Raw genomic sequence first — 19,267 nt, 5'->3', positions numbered from 1 at the left:
GGCTCTCCTTACTCTTGGGCCAGCCCAGCCAATCCAGAGAGGCCTTCCATAGTTCACGGTTCTTCCAATAGCGGCCCGGGAAAGGACCAGAACAGGCGGCGAAGACTGAAGCCCGGAGGTAGGACTGGCAAGAGCTCGCTCAGTCCGCGAAGGGTAAACTCGCGCATGCGCACTGGCCTTCAGCCAAGCCAAGCGCCGTGGCTTGTCCTGGATGCTCATTGTTTTGCGGCTTACGATGCGCATCGTTTTCCTGGCTCTGGCACCACATCCATACTATTCTGTAAACTGAGGCGGCGATGCCCAAAAATTGGAAGCAATTACTCTAAGATATCAAAAGATTGAAGCAAGCCATGAAATCTTTGCGCGGACAGAGCCGAGCCCAAGGCTGCGGGGAGCCAGCACGTGTGCGCAGCTCCGCCCTCTTTTGGCGAAGCACCTAGGCCTGGCCCCTCTCGCGACCTGTAGCGCGGCGGAGCAAGCGCAGTAGGCTGGGAGGGCTGCGCGGGCTGCGCACCTGGCTGCGCGTCGCCATGGAGCCCGACGGGACCTACGAGCCGGGCTTTGTGGGTATTCGCTTCTGCCAGGAATGGTGAGGCGGAGGGAGCGGGTGATGTTAGAAGGCGGGCGAGGAATGGCTCCAGGACTAACCCCTGGCACCTCCCCCTCCTCACAGTAACAACATGCTGTACCCCAAGGAAGACAAGGAGAACCGCATTCTGCTCTACGCGGTGAGCGCCGGGGTCTTCCCCGGCGGGTCCACCTGTTCCCAGCGTGGCCCCACCCTGCCCCCTGCCTCTGTGACCGGACTCCTTGTTCGCCCCCCGCTGCACCTCAAGTGATCCTGACTCTCATGTCCTGCCCATCCTCAAAGACAGTCCTGTCGTCATACCCTCCGGGATCACCCTGCCCTCTCCTCCCAATCTTAGCTGGAATCCTTCCGTGACCCCCTTTCCCCCACACTCGCCCTCTCGCAGTGCCGGAACTGTGATTACCAGCAGGAGGCCGACAACAGCTGCATCTATGTCAACAAGATCACGCACGAAGTGGAGTGAGTGGCGGGCCCTGAGCTGGGGGCGGGGGTGTTGGCTCTGGAGGCTGGGTCTGAGCGTAATTTTGCACCCCCGCGTCCCTGCAGCGAACTGACCCAGATTATCGCCGACGTGTCCCAGGACCCCACGTTGCCGCGGACCGAGGACCACCCGTGCCAAAAGTGAGCGCTCAGCTGGTACTGGGGAGGTAAAGTGAGGCTCATCTCCTCACTGGGCGAAGGGAGGAGGGAAGGGTGTCAAGCCTCCAGTGACCGAGCCCCCACCTCCTCAGATGCGGCCACAAGGAGGCTGTGTTCTTCCAGTCACACAGTGCCCGGGCCGAGGTAAGTGGCACGAAGGCTTCCTAAGTATCTGGGGCTTGTTTGTTCCTTTCCGGTGGCGGGGATATCAATATGGGTGACCCTGCGCTTCTTGGAACTCTGTGCCGGGCCCTTACCTATTGGTGAAGTTCTCTTGCCTGTTCTTTTGGGGTAAGGCGCTGCTGGGTCCAAACCCTTCCTAACCATGCATCATTTCTGCCAGGACGCCATGCGCCTGTACTACGTGTGCACGGCCCCACACTGCGGCCACCGCTGGACCGAGTGACCTCCCCTCTCCCCCGAGTGTAATAAACACCAGATTCCATGCGTGAGTTTGCTGTGTTTATTTGCCTCGTGGGGAGGACGCTGGCACACTGTATCAGGCTGCGCGGTGCAAGGCGCGGTGCTGTGCGTAGGTGTCGGGCCGGGAGCTGGTGAAGCCGCAGTCCTCGCACACGTGCAGCTTCTCCCGGCGCTCACGGTAAGCGTAGCTGGCCGGCTGTCCGTGCACCTTAGCAAGGTGAGCTTCCAGGGAGCAGCGCTGCGTAAACGCTTTCCCGCAAGCACTGCAGCGGAAGGGCCGGATCCCTGCACAGATGGGCACAGAGGGGAGGGCTGGACAGAGAGGGCAATGGGCTCTGGACTAAAGCCCCCCACCCTGCTTTCCAGTGTTGAGCATTTCTGGTCCCTATTCCAAGCTTTTCAGACTCTTCCACCCATGACCCACCATCTGCTACCCTCACCCAGTGCAGACATGGGCCAGACACCTGTGTCTCCACCCTCTCTCACCAGGATGCTCCCTCCCCTGGGGGATGGAGAGGGAGGCCTCCCCTTGCCTTTCGATCTGGAGCCTGAATCGTATAACCGGCATCCGTCTGCACTCTGCATTCCTTGACAGGCCCCTATTTTGGTGCCACCTTACACCCACCCAGTGGGGTCCGAGAGACATCATGTCTTGATTCCCCATACCCCACATACACAAACCCTGGACACTCCACAGCCCAGCACCTCTCTCCATTTCCTTCCATCCCCACCTGGGGCCGAGCAACTTTTCCCTGTCCCTGCCACTGCTCACCAGTGTGAGTCCTCATGTGGCGCTTGAGATCGAAGGCGTCATGAAAGCCCTTGCCACAACAGCGGCACAGGTGGCGGCGCACGGGACTGTGGCACTTGAGGTGCCTTGTCAGCATGCGCTGCAGAGGGAAGGCCTTAGGGCAGAGCGGGCAGCCCAACGTCCCTGGGCCCCTGGGAGCAGAGGTCAGGTTGCCTTGTCTGGGCTGCTGGAGGGATGCAGGAGTTATTAGCCCCTCTGGCTGGACCCCACCCACCCTTTGTTACTCTGCAAATGAGTATTTACAGAGTGCCCCGAGCCACCATGAAGGATTAGGAAGGCAGGTGGGAGACGGTGATTAGTGTGTGTGCCTGTCACTCTCCAGGGCCTTCCCTCACTATCCCATGGCCCTTACTTTCTCTATGCCAAGTCCCATCTTCTGATGTAACATACACTTTTTTTTTTTTTTTTTTAAGACAAGAGTCTTGCTCTGTCGCCCAGGCAGGAGTGCAGTGGTATGATGTCAGCTCACTGCAACCTCTGCCTCCTGGGTTCAAGCGATTCTGGTGCCTCAGCCTCCCCACGATTACACGATTATAGGCATGCACCACATGCCCAGTTAATTTTTGTATTTTTTGTAGAGATGGGGTTTCACCATGTTGGCCAGGCTGGTCTCGAATTCCTGACCTCAAGCAATCCACCTTGGCCTCGCAAAGTGCTGGGATTACAGGCATGAGCCACTATGCCTGGTCTACTTTTCTAATTTTATTTGTTTATTCATTTTTGGGGATGGAGTCGAGGTCTTGTTTCCCAGGCTGGAGTGCAGTGGCACAGTCTCGGCTCACTGCAACCTCTGCCCTGCCGCCTAGGTTCAACTGATTCTCCTGCCCCAGCCTCCTGAGGAGCTGGGATTACAGGCACGTGCCACCATGCCTGGCTTTTCTTTTCTTTCTTTTTTTTTTCAGACAGAATCTCGCTCTGTCATCCAGGCTGGAGTGCAGTGGCGCAATCTCAGCTCACTGCAACCGCCGCCTCCCGGGTCCAAGCAATTTTCCTGCCTCAGCCTCCCAAATAGCTGGGATTACAGGCACGTGCCACCGTGTCTGGCTAATGTTTGTAATTTTAGTAGAGACAAGGTTTCAACATGTTGGCCAGGCTGGTCTCAAGCTCATGACCTCAAGTGATTCACCCGCCACAGCCTCCCAAAGTGCTGGAATTACAGGCTAATTTTATTGTCTATACCTACAGCCCCAACCAGAATATAAGCTCCATAAAATTGTGGATTTTTGTCTTATTCTCGCTGAATATAACAGCCCATGCCTAGAACAGTGCCTAGCTTTCATGAACATACTACATTGCAGCTGGCGCTTTCCTTCCTCCAATGCATGCACAGCTGAAATAACCCTTATCTCCCATCGCACTCCTGTTGCCTTGTCCCATGTTCTGACATAAAGCGGATCATCCACATGTGGGGCTGAATCTTGTTCTGCCCGGCTGGACAGAGAGATCCCTGTGGCTTCCGGCCCTGGTGGCTGGGGTGGCCCCTAACAGTAGAGAGCTCACTACTAGGAAAGGAAAGGCATTCCCAACAGAGAGAAGTAGGGGTGGACAGGTCCTGAGGCTGGAGGGCATGTGCAGATGGGTCAGGGGAGCAAGGGGCTGTCAGCTTCATTAAGGCTGAGAGCAGGCAGGAGCGAAACAGCTGGCTTTGCTGGCCAGTTACACACTCACCGCTGTCCACGGATCCCTGACACTGGATGACTGTTGTGCCGGTGGCCCCCCCAGGCTGCTGCAGTCTGAGGAGAAAAGCCAGATGGTGACACTTTGCTTCTCTCCTGCCCCTTACCTCCAGGCATGGTGAGGGGCCCACCTGGGATATAGGCATCTCCCCGGAGCTGGTCAGGCAGGTGGCCCCAGTTGGGGGGCTGTGGACGCCGACTCCTGACCAGGAAGGCGCGGGGCATGCCCTCTGGAAGGCTCTCCACACACAGGCTGCTTCCACCTGCTGTCAGACCGCAGCCCCAGGTTGACTATCCCTGGTGGGAAAGGAGGGGAAGCCTCTGAGGAACCTCATTCTTTTCATGCAAATTTCCTGATTGGCCCTGGGAGTGGACTAAGCTGGCTCGGATTACCCCTGCCTGAGGACCTGCCCATCTTCGCCCAGGTTTTGGAGGGAACCATCCAGCCTCCAGGGGTGGACAAGCACTAGGACCACCAAGCAGGGCCAGGCAAGGGGAGATGAGCCTGGGGAGCTTTTGAGGATAGGAAGAAGAAACAAGGCCCCAGGGGGACTGTCTCCCAGGGGTTGAGGGTCTGTTTGCCAGGCAAATCAGTCACCAGGGGACATCCAGCAGCCTGCCTGGTTATTCAAATCACAGCAGTTGTCTGAGGACACTGAAGGGGCCCCCTGCTGTGATTGCCCTGCTCTGTAGGGTGCAGAGAGGACAGCAGATCTGGATAAGTCAGGGCAAAATGAGGATCCAGGCTGTGCATCCTCATGCAGGATGCCCCACCTCTCTGATCTTCAGATTCCCAGGGCTAACATTCAGCCAGAAGCACTGTTCAGGTGTAGCAGGCACTAAAATACTAGTTTGTTAATAATCTAGCCCCTCGTTACTGCCTGGAACAACACTCTCCCTCCCTCCCACAGTCTGGAAAGTAAAAGGGGGGGTCTCCTTTTTTTTGTTTGTTTTTGAGACGGAGTTTCACTCTTGTCACTCAGGCTGGAGTGCAGTGGCACCATCTTGGCTCACTGGAACCCTCCTGGGTTCAAACGATTCTCCTGCCTCAGCCTCCTGAGTAGCTGGGACTACAGGCATGCACCGTCACACCGGGCTAATTTTTGTATTTTTTTTTTTTTTTTTTTTGTTTTTTGTTTTGAGACGGAGTCTTGCTCTGTCGCCCAGGCTGGAGTACAGTGGCGCAATCTCGGCTCACTGCAAGCTCTGCCTCCCAGGTTCACACCATTCTCCTGCCTCAGCCTCTCCGAGTAGCTGGGACTACAGGCGCCCGCCACCACACCCGGCTATTTTTTGTATTTTTAGTAGAGACGGGGTTTCACCGTGGTCTCGATCTCCTGACCTCGTGATCCGCCCGCCTCGGCCTCCCAAAGTGCTGGGATTACAAGCGTGAGCCACCGCGCCCGGCCTAATTTTTGTATTTTTGGTAAAGACAGAGTTTCACCATGTTGGCCAGGCTAGTCTTGAACTCCTGACCTCAAGTGATCCACCTGCCTCAGCCTCCCAAAGTGCTGGGATTACAGGCATGAGCCACCGCACCTGGCCCAAAGGGGGTCTCTTGACACCGCCAGGGGCTCCCAGGACCCTACCTCAGCACACTGGCCAAGCTCTGTTCTACACTTGATTCTTAGCCAGAAGACTTAAGACGCAATCCAAGCTCTGTTTTTTAAATTAAAAAAAAATTTTTTTTGAGGCGGAGTTTTGCTTGTTGCCCAGGCTGGAGTGCAATGGCGTGATCTTGGCTCACTGCAGCCTCCGCCTCCTGGGTTCAAGTGAGTCTCCTGCCTCAGCCTTCCAAGTAGCTGGGATTACAGGGGCACACCACTGCACCCAGCTGATTTTTTGTATTTTTTGTAGAGATGGGGTTTCACCATGTTGGCCAGGCTGGTGGTCTCCTAACTGCAGGTGATCTGCCTGGCTCAGCCTCCCAAAGTGCTGGGATTACAGGCGTGAGCCACCACGCCCAGCCTGTTTTTATTTTTTTGGTTTTTTTGGTTTTTTTTTGAGACAGATTCTCACTCTGTCGCCCAGGCTGGAGTGCAGTGGTATGATCTCCACTCACTGCAGCCTCCGCCTCCTGGGTTCAAGCGATTCTGCTGCCTCAGCCCCCCAAGTAGCTGGGACTACAGGTGCGCACCACCACGCCCGGCTAATTTTTGTATTTTTAGTAGAGATGGGGTTTCACCATGTTGGCTAGGCTGGTCTCAAACTCCTGACCTCGAGTGATCCACCTGCCTCAACCTCCCAAAGTGCTGGGATTACAGGCGTGAGCCATTGCGCCTAGCAACTAAACAATTTCCTAAGCTCCAGACCCAGCTTATTGAAAATAATCACGTAAGTCCATGAAGGAGGCACACCAGTGATAGCCCAGAATGACCAAGACAGTGAGAGGCAAGTGAGGCAGAGACCCAGCCACGATGGGAAAAAGAGGGGTACCTGGGGACCTGAACAGGCTCCTGATCCAGGCTATGGGTGCAGGGATGGCTTCCTGGATAAGCCTTGAAAGGTTTCAGATGAAAGGGGAGGGTGTTCTAGTCAGAGGCGGACATCTGTACAAGGCTTCTGGTGAGAGGAATATTTCTTCATTTCTTCACATTGCCCAAGAGTCAGTTGTGCCAATTCATGTGGGGAAGCAAGGCTGGCAGTGCTGAGGGTCTGCTGGCCATGCATTGCCACTTGCTCTCTGGAGGACTCAGAGCAAGTCATTTCTCATTGGGCCTCAGTTTCTTCATCTGGAAAATGAGACTAAGGAATCTCCCTCTTCCCGGTTTGTATTGAAGATCCATGTAGCTCACATGGAGAGAATGCTTAGCATGGGGCCTGGCATGTGGCAGACATATAAGCAGGGATTGGTTAGGAAGGCTTTTTTTTTTTTTTTTTTTTTTGAGACAGGGCCTTGCTTTGTCACCCAGGCTGGAGTGCAGTGGAGTGAACACAGCTCACTGTAGCCTCAAGCTCCTTGGCTCAAGTGATCCTCCCACATCAACCTCCCAAGTAGCTGGGACTACAGGGCACCACCACACCTAGCTAATTTTAAAATTTTTTGTAGAGGCGGAGTCTTGCTATGTTGCCTAGGGCTGGTTTCGAACTCCTGAGCTTAAACCGTCTGCCTGCCTTGGCCTCCCAAAGTGTTGGGATTACAGGAATGAGCCACCGCATCCCGCTGAAGAATCCCTCCTCTGGGCAAGCATCCAGGCCTCAGCTGGGTCATCTGCAAAATGGGGTTTCAGGTGGTGTCTCCATTTTGCAATTGTTGGCTTTCCTGCAGCCCTGACTGGGATGCCTGGCACGGGCCTGGCAGCTCGGGACCCAGGAGCTGTCCTGATGGTACTGCTGTGGGGAGGCCAAGGGTAGATGTGGGGGTAGAAGCAGGGGGAGAGTTGCAGTGAAAGATGAACTGTTCTCCTTCCAGGGACCCAGTTCTCCAGGAACCCTCTCAGTCCTGTTCTGCCCTGCTCCGTGACCTAGGAGGTTGACTGGGAGGCGGGGTCACCTGGGCTTCTATGCACTCTGGCTTCCAGTAGGATTTGGACAATGGGGTGCCCTGCAGGAGGGGAGTAAGGTCAGGGTGTTGATTCTCACTCCCTCCTGTGTGGGAGTCAGGGCCGCAGTTCCCTCAGCACTACTCTTTCCCTGGGATTTGCTCTTTTGGGTTCTTGTTCCCTCTCTTTGTGCCTTGTGGCCTGGGGGTGGTAACAGCTCCCAGGGTGCCAGTCCTGGGGTTCTGCACCAGCCCCCGTGGTTTCCCAGTCCCTGCTGCTCCTTTGCAAATGATCCCTTGGTTAAACTCTTTGGAATATCCCATCTAAGCATGCTGTCATCTTCCTGCTGGGACCCTGTCAGCTCACAAACCACAGGCACACACGCTGCACCACCGGCAGTGGCTTCTTAACCAGGTGGTTTGTCCAAGGAGAAAGTATGGTCCTTCCAGGACAGAGCCTGGCATTTGGAAGAGGGAAGTGGCAGACATGCTGGATCCTCTCTGATTACCAGCCCACTTGCCTTTCTTGTTGAGAGAACCTCTTTGAGCTGCAACATGCCCAGGACAGGAGAGATGGTCCAAGCACATCAAAGCAATCTCCATTCCTGTTGCCTGGGACTCATCTGACCCCAGATGAATCTCCCAGGGAGACCCCTGGGAGAGATCTGCATTTCTTTTCTGCTGCCCTAGAGGGTGCCCTTCTCTGTGCCTTTGCTCCTGGTTGGACCAGGCCACCCAGCAGCTGGGACCAATAACTTGGGCCTCTGACCCTCATGGAATTCCCCTTCCTTCCAATCTGTATCATAGTAGAGGCTTCCACTCCAAGGACTAAATGTCTGGCTTTCAGGGCCCAAACTGGAGGGATGTTGGTTACTCTTCATGTCATTGTGCACCTGGCCTCTTCCTCTCCTGCTGTCACCCTCTGTGAGCCCCCTGCACTCCACATCTAACCTCAGCCTCCCCATAGCAGTAGTATCGGGGCAGCTCCTAGGTCCTGCGCTTCCAGGCCTGTGCCAGGCACCCCAGTCAGGGCTGCAGGAAAGCCAACAATTGCGAAATGGAGACACCACTTGAGGGTGTGCTGCTGGGTGCCACAGCAGCCGTGTTGCAACCATGAGGCCATAAGCTGGAGACTAAAGCTTGCTCACAGAGGTTGACAGAGCAGGAGAGGAAGAAGCCAGGTGCATGATGACTTCAAGAGTAACCAACGTCCCTCCATCTTGGGCCCTGAAAGCCAGGTGTTTACTCCTTGGAGCGGAAGACTTTGCTATGATACAGGTTGGAAGGGTAATTCCACAAATGACAAGAGGCCCAAGGTGGTCTCCTGGGTGTCCAAGGCATAGGGGGCTGGACACCAAGCTTTGCCCAGGGATGTTGGGCAAGGTTTTGGGCAATGGTGGCCGAACTATGCAGATGGGCCTAGGCCTAGGCAGGTGGTCTAAGTTCTGGATCACCTGGACTCCCTGAGGCAAGGAGTCGTGAGAAATAAGCAACACTGGACATCTGCCAGACATTAAGAGCAGAAATTTAGAAACAAACCCAAAAAACAAAAAACTGTTCTGGATATTCCTTGGACTTAAATGTCATGAAGCAACAAGGCCCTGCCTGGTGGGGCCCTGCTCCTCCTTGCACCTCATCTCCTGCCCTCCCCTTGCTCACTCCATTCCAGCTGTCCTGGCTTCGCTCCTCTTCCTTCCACACAGATCATGTGTGGCTGCCCCGGGCCTGTGCACTGGCTGTGCTGTTGGCCTGGACGTGTTCCTGAGATGTCCTCTATCAAGCTTTGGCCCAAATGTCACCTCGAAAGGCCTTCCCTGACCCTTCACCAGCAATGGATCTCCCCAGACTATCTAGAATTACACAGAGCTCTAATTCCCGCATCCGTTTCACTGTATAGAAGGTGAGTGGCCATGAGGGCAGGTGGGCTGCCTGATGTTCCTTCCGCTACAGTGCCTGGCACCTGGGTGGGAACTGGCAGGATTTTATTTTGTTTGAGACTTGCTCTGTCACCCAGGCTGGAGTACGATGGCATGATCTCAGCTCACTGCAACCTCTGCCTCCTGGGTTTGAGCGATTCTCCTGCCTCAACCTCCTGAGTAGCTGGGACTACAGGTGTGCACCACCACACCCCAGCCAAGAGTGGCTTTTTTAGCAGATACCCCATGTGGACAGATGCCTGCTGCCTGGGGGAGCTGGCACCAGTGCTGGGAGCTCATGGAATGTAGAACTTCTGAAGGGGAAGCAGTTATTTGTCCCAGCTGCTGGTGGCCTGCGCCTGCTGCCAGGATCATACAGTGGGCAAGCCTGCCTGGGTTTCTTGTTTTATTTTGTTTTGTTTAAAGAGATGGGGTTTTGGCCAGGTGCGGTGGCTCATGCCTGTAATCCCAGCACTTTGGGAGGCCGAGGTGGGCGTATCTCCCAAGGTCAGTAGTTCGAGACCAGCCTGGCCAACATGGCAAAACCCCGTCTCTACTAAAAATACAAAAATCAGCTGAGTATGGTAATCCCAGCTACTCGGGAGGCTGAGGCAGGAGAATCGCTTGAATCCGGGAGGCGGAGGTTGCAGTGAGCTGAGATCGCACCACTGCACTCTAGCCTTGGTGACAGAGCAAGATTCCGTCTCAAAAACAAAAATAAATAAATAAATAAAATAAAGACATGGGGTTTCACCAAGTTGCCCAGGCTGGTCTCAAACTCCTGGCCTCAAGCGATCCTCCCACCTCAGCCTCCTGAGTAGCCGGGATTATAGGTGCAGGCCACCATACCCACCTTGGGCAAGCCTGTTCACGGGTCCTCAGTTTCCCGTTGCAGATGGGGACACCACCACCCTGGACTTTGTGGGATCTAGTATGGCCTTGGCCCAGAAGCCCTGAGCCATGATATGGCAAAGCGTGGACTGCTGGGCAAGGTAGGCATATGGTGATCACGACAGCCCCAGTGAGTTCTCAGGCACTGGCAGGGGGCAGGTAAGAGGGGCTGGCTCCTCCCTGGGGCACAAATGGGGCCCACTGGGTAAGCACCTCACACTGGTCTGTGGCAGCTCTGTAGGCAGCGTGGGAGGACTGGCCCTGAGGTCATGGCTGCAGTTCCTGAACTTCTTGGGAGTGCTGGTCCTATGCTCTCCACTGACAGACACGAGTCCTCTGGGCATCACCTTCTACCCTTCCTCCCCGCTTCCACTTGAAGAGGGCTTTGTGGATAGGCCCAAACAGACACCACGAACCATTCCTCCAAGCTGTCAGTTTATTCGCTTAAAATACCTAAGTCCTCAGAAGCAGCAGGGCTGCGGTGGAGGGGCTGCGCCCTCAGTGTCCCCGTGCCTTCCTCCGTACGGCCTGCACCAGCAGCTCTGAGTAGTGTTCCAGCAGGGTCTGCAGGTCTGGGCTGGCCAGGGGGCACAGCATCGGTGGGGACGGGGGTCCTGGGCTGGGCAGGGCCTGGGCTGGGGCCACACTAGTCCCCACCAGGCATTCGGCCTCCAGCTGGCCGTGGATCCACAGGAAGGTGGAGACCAGCTCAGTCTGTGCCTGCTGCTGCCCGGTGTCCACTTGGCCACTGGAGACCAACTGCAAGGGATGCCAGCCTTGTCAGGGGCCACCAAGGCCGGGCGGTCCCGAGAGACCCCTCAACCCTTTCCCAACTCGGGGGCTTGGCTCACCACACGGTAAAGGTCGAGGGCTTCTTGGAAGGTGGTCTGCAGCCTGTGCAAGATGTTCCCCACCCTGCTCAGCTCAAGGGGGGATGGGGGCAGGGCTTCAGCTGGCACCCAGGGCTCACTCCAGTGGGCAGGGCTGCCCTGGAACAGACTGAGTGCACCTGGGGTAGAGAGAAGGGAATGAGCAAGACGAGCTGCATTCCACTGGTGTGAGCGGCCAGGGCGACTGGGTGGACTCCATGCTGTCCTTCTGTCTGGAACACTTCTCTGGGTCCCCAAGGCTCCCTCCCCTTCACTCCTACAGGTCTCTGCTCCAATGCAGCCTCTTCCCTGAAGCCTCTTCTCATCTTCTGGTTTGTAATCCCAACCCCTGTCCCCACCCTGCACTCCCTCGCCTTCCTCTGTCCCTCCTAGGCATGTGTCACTTCGTGATACATATGACGGGTTCCTTAAAGGTTTAGTCTGGGCATTGCCCCCATTGAAGCTGTCAATTCTCTGTGTTGTTTACCACCATGTCCCATGTCCCAGGGTCTAGCACAAAGCCCAACATGTAATGCTCATTAAATATTTAAGTTAATGAATGAATGAATGAATGGCACAGTCCCTGTGGCCAGGTCAAGTATCTATCTTTGGAGCTGAGCCAGCTAGCACACAGGATGAGCTTAGGGGACAGTCCTTGCTCCAGGGCTGTACTCACCGGAGGTGGGCTCCGGGAGGGAGGCAGTGCCGCCAGGGATGCCAGGTCCAGCCTCTGGAAGCTGGGGGTTACTGGGGTGGGCAGGAAGGCCAGGGGACTCAGGAGCTGGGATACTTGGGTGAAAGGCAGAGCCATGGAGCCTCAGGGCGCTCTCTTCCACGGGGCTAGGGGTTGGGAAGCTCACTGCCGGGACGGTGATGCCAGGCTGGGCATCCATGGGGGGCAGCAGGAGCCCATCGCAGACACTTGACAGGGTCAGTCTCAGGTTTGCCCGGGCCTCGTGGTTGCCCCAGGAATGCAGGGCAGGCTCTTGGCCCTCGCTGCCCAAATTGGGTGTTGCTGCAGTGGTGATGGCCTGAAGCTCCTGGCCCAAGGAGGCCAGCTCCCCAACGGACGATGGCCTACAGAGGGGCTGGGCCAGCGTGGCCACAATAGGGCCCTCGCTGTCACCGAGGGAGATGCTGCGTGATATCCTGGCACGGGAGCTGGCAGTGGCCTCCATGTAGGAACAGGTGGAGGGGGCGTGGACACCCTGAGCCAGGCCTGGGGTGGGTGCAGATGTGGGCGTTGGGAGCTTCCTGTCTATGGGCAGCACGGAGGAAGCAGGGACACAGGACGCCAGGCTCGTACGGCAGGGAGCTGTAACGAAAGCAGATGGCACTGACTCCACCACACAGAACTGATGGCTAGGGCCCCCCACACCCCACAGCTAGGCTGGACATCCGGCCACTTGCCGAGAAACCCAGGGCTGTCCGTCTGGGACTGGGGCACTCACATGATGGGCACCAGGCATCCAGGGTCTCTTCAGCCTTCCCTGCAGCGAGGACCTGCAGGCACAGCTCTGAGGTGAGGACAAGGCCTCGGGGTTCCCAGCCCCGTGCCCTGATGGAGGTGGCCCCAATACTCACGTGGGTCCCGTCTGGGGAGGCGTAGCCAGTACCTGCTCTGGGCTGGCTTCCACCTCGGTCCATGAGCTTGACCTCTGGAGACTTCACAAGGCGCTGGGTTGCCCGGGGAGGGAAGGTATGGGTGAACCTGTGGGGAGGAGAGCAGGGGGGATGATTCTCATTCAGCCTGCCCTGGGGCACTGTCGAGGAGCTAGAGGGTGGGCAGTGCTTGGCCAGCTTCTACCTGGATGCCTTCTGGAGGCTTGAGAAGAACTGCGTGGAGATGCTTAGGCGTGGATTGAAGAAGTAGTCTTCAGCTTCAGAGGCCTCCACGTCTCCCAGAGCCGCGGGGAAGAGCTCTAGGGGAAGATCCCGAGGGGACCCTCATAACCCTTCCTGCCGAGCAGCCCTGGCCCCAGGCTGGCCCACAGCCCAGCAGGGCAATCCCCAGAAACCCTTATGTACAGACACAGGGTACGAGCAGGGGCAGTGGGCAAGGAGGCATCGTGAGGCTCAGGTCAAGAGTGAAGCAGTGGGCCGGGCACGGTGTCTCACGCCTGTAATCCCAGCACTTTGGGAGGCCAAGGCGGGCAGATCACCTGAGGCCAGGAGTTTGAGACCAGTCTGGCCAACATGGCGAAACCTCGTCTCTACTAAAAATACAAAAAATTAGCAGGGTGTGGTAGTGGATGCCTACAATCCCAGCTACTCAGGAGGCTGAGGCAGGAGAATTGCTTAAACCAGGGAGTTGGAGGTTGCAGTGAGCCAAGATTGGGCCACTACACTCCAGCCTGGCAACAGAGCGAGACTCCGTCTCAAAAAAAAAAAAACGAAGCAGGTGCTCTCCACTCACCCTCCTGGCCCTGCTGGGGAGCCAACTCCAGGGACGCCAATGCTGTGCCAGGCTGCACAGACGGCCTTGGCAGGTGTGGGTGGGGCAGGGCCCTACCTCTGCAGGGGGACTCTGTCAGTGTCTCAAAGTGGTGACGGAGGAACTTCTCCTGCTCCGGAGTCTGGGGTAGGGAGCTGCTGGGGACGCTGGGTCCCTCGGGCAGGGACAGCTCATCTTCTGTGGGACCTGTGCATCCTGACAGGGAAGGAGGGGAGGGACAAGAGGAGCCAACACCATGAGTCACAGCAGACACCACCTGAAATGGAGAAAGCAGGCCCAACCCATCCTTGCCCTGTTGCCCACAGGCTGAGAAGCAGGGATCCCTGTCTTCCAGGCTCAGTGGGCTCCAACTGCAAGGCCTGTGCTTAGACACTGTGACTGGCCCTAAGCCAGGCCCGAGCAGCGAGTCCCCTGCATGCCTGGCCCCTGCTTACCTGGGAAATGGGGCAGAGATGTGGCAAACCAAGGGGTGGGGTCAGGAGGCGGAGATGGGGAGTGGATGGCTGCAAAGCTGCACTCCAGGTCGGCCTCTGACTCCCCTGAGTCTGAAGGAGAGAGTCGGGGTCAGGAGCCCACAGCCTGACCATTCTGGTGAGCCAGGGCCAGGGCTACCCTTCCCTGGGCTCAGTTGCCCCATCTGGAGGAGGGATGATAAGAGCACCTGCCCCCCATTTTATGAATAAGGGAAGTTCCACATCAAGGAGGTGGCAGAGCTGGGCTCTCAGCTGTAGGCAGCTGGGCCCAAAATCCTCAGGCAGCAGCAGACTCAGAGACAGACTCTGAGCTTCAGTACTGGGTCAAAGTCACCATCGGTGCCCAGAAAGGGGCCTGGCTGAACGCACAGACTGTCACAGGGTCCCTGCCTGCCCTGCACTCACCCTCAGGTGGGCTCTGGTCCTTTGGGCTGTCGGAGGACACCCTGACGTAGGAGTCGCCCTGCTGGTCTCCAGGCCCGGCCTCCACCTCCTTCCCGCAATACTGGCTGCAGTGCCAGTGGGGGCAGAGAGGGAACAAGGACTTCAGCTGGAGACTCAACAGCCAGCCCCACCCGGAGCCCCTAGGCACCTGTACCCGCTGCTCCTGCAGGAGCACTGCCACAGCCTCCCCGCCTCCTCCAAACGTCCCCTCCTTCCCCCAGGTCAGGCCCTCCTGCACCCCACCTGGAACCAGGGAACTAAGGCTGGGCTCCTGCCCCATCCAGGCCTCAACTGTCCCCACTCCCACAAGCCCACTGGGAAGGCAGAGAGCAGTTCTTCCAGGATGCAGCTATCAGCTGGGGGTTCCTCCAGCTAAGGCTCCTTTGATGGAAAGGACACCCACCTGTCTGTCCCTGTGACTGTCACTTCTGCCTCCAGAGAGTAGAGGATGAGCTCACTGGCCTCAGATGATTCCTTCTGTTGGGGCAGGAAGGAGGGGTGCCCGCGGCCAGCTTCCTGGGGACTCTCTGACTATGGGGAAGACAGCACAGCCATTCTGAGGCAGCCATGGCTGGGGCCACCAATGGTGTGCCAGGAACCGTGCCAGCAGCCCCACTGCTGGAGGCTGTGACCCAGGGCCTGTGCCATGCACTCTGCTTGCAACCAGCTTGTCCTGGTCTGCCCCTGCATTATCAGTCTCTTTATAGATGAGGAAGAGGTGTGGCACCAAAAATAGGAGGCCCAACCCTCTACGTGTCTATTTATATGAAGTTCAAGAATAGGAAACTCAGTCCTTGGTGAGAGGTCAGAACACTGGTTATCCTGGTGCGGGGACCTGACTGGGAAGGGCAGAAGGGGGTTTCTAGGAGGTAGAAAACACTCCAGATTTTGCCCAGGGTAGTGGACACATATGAATTACACAGATAGTTCATCAAGCTGTATACCTCAAATCTGTGCATGTTACTGGATGTATATTACACCACAATAAAGATGACAAATTATAAGGTAGGATAAAAATGAATTTTGTTTGGAAAATAGTAGAGAAAGAGCTAAAGTTGCTCGGGCACCTCTAAGAGCCCAGGCCCTATACTTAAGCATGGATTCCTGTAAAAGCCCTCTGAGGCAGAAGAGATTGTTATTACCATTTAAAAGTTTTTTTTTTAAATAAGAAAACAAAACAAACAAAAAAATTTAAAAAATTTTTTGTAGAGGTGGGATCTTGCTATGTTGCCCAGGCTGGCCTTGAACTCCTCAAGTGATCGTTAAGTAATCCTCCTGCCTTGGCCTCCCCAAATGCTGGGATTACAGGTGTTAGCCACTGCCCCTGACCCCATTATGACTACTTTCTAGAAGACTGCAGCCCAGAGAGGTAAGCCTCTTACTCCAGGTCACACAACAGGAATGGGTAGGGTCAGGGCTCGATGTACCCAAATGTCCCCCACTTGGGTACAAGCCTGCTCTAGCATCCAAGCTCTTAACCCCCAAGTGACCCACTTTCCAAAGACTCCCTGTCTGCCCTGGGAAGTCTTGCTGTGCAACAGACCTGGGGCTCACCCTCCTGCCCTTCACCATCTCATGTAATCCTCCCTGCCCCCATGGAGTGGGAGTCAGCCTGAGGCACCCTGGGGCCATCACAGTGCCGGAGCTACAGGCCAGGCTGGGGTGGAAGTGCGTACCTCACTCAGCAAGCTGGCCAGGCTCTGTGGCTCCAGTGAATCCAGAATGGAGTTTTCCAGACTCTCGGGCTTCATGGGGGTAAAGTAGCAATCCAGGTCCTGGGCATCCAGGATGGTCTTGAGGGGCTCTTGGCTGGCCCGCTCTGCCCAGCGGCCGTGGGGCTGGTAGCTGCGCTTGGCGTGGAAGGCCAAGCCATCTGCCACATCATCGTCCCCTAGCTTGAAGGATATGGGACAGTCAGGCACCCGGCTGAGTGCTCACTCACTGCAGGGAGCGACACGGACATTTCACACAGCCCATCTGGACTCCTGGTTGTCAATACCATTCAGAAACAACTTCCAGGTACGTATCTCCAGCATGAACCTTTCTGTTTTTTTTTTTTTTTTTGAGACGAAGTCTTGCTCTGTCTCCTAGGCTAGAGTGCAGTGGTGTGTCCTTGGCTCACTGCAACCTCTGCCTCTCAGTTTTAAGCAATTCTCCTGTCTCAGCCTCCAGAGTAGCTGGGATTATAGGTGCCCACCACCACACCTGGCTAATTTTTGTATTTTTAGTAGAGATGGGGTTTTGCCATGTTGGCCAGGCTGGTCTCAAAACTGCTGACCTCAAGTGATCTGCCCGCCTTGACCTCCCAAAGTACTGGGATTACAGGCATGAGCCACTGCGCCCAGCCCATTTTGTTGGTTTTTGGTAGAGGTGGACTCTCACTATGCTGCCCAGGCTGGTCTCAAACCCTTGGGCTCAAGCAATCCTGTTTTGGCCTCCCAAAGTGCTGGGAATGCCCAGCTGGGATTCATGAACTTTTCTCTGAAACTTCAGAATTGCACATGTGACTGCTCTACATTTCTGTATGGATGTCTGGTAGGTATTTCAAAGTTAACATGCTGACAGCTCAACTCATTTCCTCCGCACAAACCTGCTCCTCCTAGATTCCCTGTTTCAGTTGTTTTTTCCAGTTGCTCAGGCCCCAACCTTGGGATCATCCTTCATTCACCTCTCTTATTCTGTCTCTTATAATCCACATTGTCTTTCTCTTTTCTTTTTTTTTTTTTCGAGAGGGAGTTTCACTCTGTTGCCAAGTTGGAGTGCAGTGATGGGATCTCGGTTCACTGTAACCTCTTCCTCCTGGGTTCAAGTGATTCTCCTGCCTCAGCCTTACCAGTAGTTGGGACTACAGGCATGCACCACCATGCCCAGCTAATTTTTGTATTTTTAGTAGAGACGGGGTTTTACCATGTTGACCAGGATGATCTTGATCTCTTGACCTCGGATTACACCCGCCTCAGCCTCCCAAAGTGCTGGGATTACAGGCGTGAGCCACTGCACCCAGTCTCTTTTTCTTTTTTTTTTTTTAAGAGACAAGGTCTCACTCTGCCGTCCAAGCTGTAGTGCAGTAGCACGATCACTGCAGCCTCCAACTCCTGGGCTGAAGTGATCCTCCTGCCTCAGGCCCCTGAGTAGCTGGGACTATGGGTGTGCACCACCATGGCTGGCTATTTTTAATCTTTTGTAGAGATGGGGGTCTCATTATGTTGCCTAAGCTGGTGTCGAGCTCCTGGCCTCGTGGCCTTTACACGTATAGGCTGTTATGACCAGAACATTTGTCCCAGTATCTGCCTGTCTCACTTGCTTCAACTCTGCTCAAATATCATTTTCCCAATGAGGCCTTTCCTGTTTACTTAAAACTGCCACCCCCCAACACTCCTTATTTTCTATTTTTTTTATGAGACAAGGTGTTGGCTCTGTTGCTCAGGCTGGAGTGCTGTGGTGCCATCTCAGCTCCCTGCATCCTTGACCTCGCTGGCCCAAGCAATCCTCCCACTTCAGCCTCCTGAGTACCTGGGACTACAGGTATGCACCACCATGCCTGGCTAATTTTTTTATTTTTTGTAGAGATGGGGTCTCACTATGTTGCTCAGGCTGGTCTTGAACTCCTGGGCTCAAGCAATCCACCTGCCTTGGCCTCCCAAAGTGCTGGGATCACAGGTGTGAACCACCATGCTGGGCCCCTATTCTTTTTCTCTTTTTTGAGACAGGATCTCACTCTGTTGCCCACACTGCAGTGTAGCAGCGGTGCCTTCTCGGTTCCCTACAGCCTCAACCTCCTGGGCTCAAGTGATCCTCCCACCTCAGCCTCCTGAGTAGCTGGGACCACAGACATGTATCACTGCACCTGGCTGACGTATTTTCCTTCTTGATTCTTTTCCCTCCACAGCACTTATCAGCACCCAACATACTACGTCATTTACTTATTTAATGGGGATATTGTTCCTCGCCCACACAGGCAAGTAAGCCTGTGAAGCGAGAGGCTTTTGTTTCCCTTGCTCACTGTTGTGTCCCTGACATCCAGAACAATGCCTGGCAGAGAGCACTGATCATGAACAAAGGGCTGTCTCACTGAGCCTGGAAGGATGACAGGGCTTCTCCAGGGAAAAGAGGGACATGGAAAGGAAAAAGGGCTTCCAGAAGGCAGAGCTGGGGAAGCGTTTCATCTGCCAGCCCCTGAGCAACCCTCTCCCTGAAGACTTACCAGCCGCTTTGCCCACAGTGGCAGCTTGCCATTGGTTAGCAGGCACCGAGGATCTGGAGAGATACACACAGAATCCATGAAAAGAGGAAAAACAACCCAACAAACAGGCCACATACATAACCGGGCAGTCCCCAAAGAGGCAACACCACAACCCAGAGGTCAGAAGGCTCAACAGCACCGGGTGTCAGGGAAATGCAAACTTAAACTGTGCAACGCGATATTTGACTCACAAGACTGACCAAGGTGAAAAAGCTTAATACTACCAAAGGATGGCAGGGAAAGTGTGGGGACAACGGAGAGCCTAATGCAATGCAGGGTGGGGCAGTAACTGGGTTTGGAGAACCCTTGGGGTTCTCTTTTTTTTTTTTTTTTTTTTTTGAGACGGAGTCTCGCTCT

General features: G+C 55.5%; 3 protein-coding genes across 18 annotated transcripts in view; 1 reads left to right on the top strand and 2 right to left on the bottom strand.

Annotated features, from left to right (window-relative positions):
* Nucleotide 1: 1 nt before the first annotated feature.
* POLR2I (RNA polymerase II subunit I) lies at nt 2-1,680 on the top strand. Of its 3 annotated transcripts, none has more exons than XM_055239746.2 (6): nt 2-118; nt 674-728; nt 975-1,048; nt 1,136-1,210; nt 1,321-1,372; nt 1,572-1,680. In XM_055239746.2, exons 2-6 carry the CDS (start codon nt 681-683, stop codon nt 1,632-1,634), a joined length of 312 nt encoding a protein of 103 aa, XP_055095721.1. In that variant the 5' UTR covers nt 2-118; nt 674-680; the 3' UTR covers nt 1,635-1,680. The 3 variants fall into 3 exon arrangements, with proteins under 3 accessions (XP_055095721.1, XP_055095720.1, XP_055095722.1); XM_055239745.2 differs by lacking the exon at nt 2-118 and adding an exon at nt 401-589; XM_055239747.2 differs by lacking the exon at nt 2-118 and adding an exon at nt 420-563.
* OVOL3 (ovo like zinc finger 3) lies at nt 1,680-11,009 on the bottom strand. 2 transcript variants are annotated; one of them, XM_055239744.1, is made up of 5 exons: nt 10,880-11,009; nt 4,270-4,435; nt 4,131-4,195; nt 2,424-2,628; nt 1,680-1,936 (listed from the first exon to the last, which is right to left on the bottom strand). In XM_055239744.1, the coding sequence occupies exons 2-5, from the start codon at nt 4,361-4,363 to the stop codon at nt 1,728-1,730; spliced, it is 573 nt and encodes a 190-aa protein (XP_055095719.1). In that variant the 5' UTR covers nt 4,364-4,435; nt 10,880-11,009; the 3' UTR covers nt 1,680-1,727. The 2 variants fall into 2 exon arrangements, with proteins under 2 accessions (XP_055095719.1, XP_063470268.1); XM_063614198.1 differs by having other exon boundaries at nt 1,680-1,963; nt 2,424-2,625.
* Nucleotides 10,845-19,267, bottom strand: part of WDR62 (WD repeat domain 62) — a 50,072-nt gene continuing 41,649 nt past the window's right edge. For 12 of the 13 annotated variants that reach the window (XM_063614135.1, XM_063614133.1, XM_063614136.1 and 9 more), the window contains 12 exons: nt 18,872-18,924; nt 16,344-16,562; nt 15,071-15,198; nt 14,629-14,732; nt 14,185-14,295; nt 13,808-13,945; nt 13,103-13,217; nt 12,880-13,006; nt 12,747-12,798; nt 11,972-12,610; nt 11,278-11,435; nt 10,845-11,185 (listed from right to left, as the gene is read on the bottom strand). In XM_063614135.1, coding sequence (XP_063470205.1) covers nt 10,925-11,185; nt 11,278-11,435; nt 11,972-12,610; nt 12,747-12,798; nt 12,880-13,006; nt 13,103-13,217; nt 13,808-13,945; nt 14,185-14,295; nt 14,629-14,732; nt 15,071-15,198; nt 16,344-16,562; nt 18,872-18,924 — 2,105 coding nt within the window. In that variant the 3' untranslated portion in view covers nt 10,845-10,924. The remainder of the gene's footprint in view (nt 11,186-11,277; nt 11,436-11,971; nt 12,611-12,746; nt 12,799-12,879; nt 13,007-13,102; nt 13,218-13,807; nt 13,946-14,184; nt 14,296-14,628; nt 14,733-15,070; nt 15,199-16,343; nt 16,563-18,871; nt 18,925-19,267) is intronic. The other variant, XM_055239644.2, reaches the window with a different exon arrangement.

Source organism: Symphalangus syndactylus, chromosome 13, assembly GCF_028878055.3.
Source record: "Symphalangus syndactylus isolate Jambi chromosome 13, NHGRI_mSymSyn1-v2.1_pri, whole genome shotgun sequence".
Taxonomy (NCBI): Eukaryota; Metazoa; Chordata; class Mammalia; order Primates; family Hylobatidae; genus Symphalangus; species Symphalangus syndactylus.
This window is presented reverse-complemented; position numbering and strand designations above follow the sequence as displayed.

Coding starts and splice junctions, on each gene's coding strand:
- POLR2I (XM_055239745.2), top strand. CDS start 531: ATGGAGCCCGACGGGACCTACGAGCCGGGCTTTGTGGGTATTCGCTTC. Junction 590..673: donor ATTCGCTTCTGCCAGGAATG/GTGAGGCGGAGG, acceptor CCCTCCTCACAG/TAACAACATGCTGTACCCCA. Junction 1,049..1,135: donor AAGATCACGCACGAAGTGGA/GTGAGTGGCGGG, acceptor GCGTCCCTGCAG/CGAACTGACCCAGATTATCG.
- OVOL3 (XM_063614198.1), bottom strand. CDS start 4,363: ATGCCCCGCGCCTTCCTGGTCAGGAGTCGGCGTCCACAGCCCCCCAAC. Junction 2,626..4,130: donor TCAGGGATCCGTGGACAGCG/GTGAGTGTGTAA, acceptor TCCCTCCAGCAG/CCCAGACAAGGCAACCTGAC. Junction 1,964..2,423: donor CCACATGAGGACTCACACTG/GTGAGCAGTGGC, acceptor CTCTCTGTCCAG/CCCTCCCCTCTGTGCCCATC.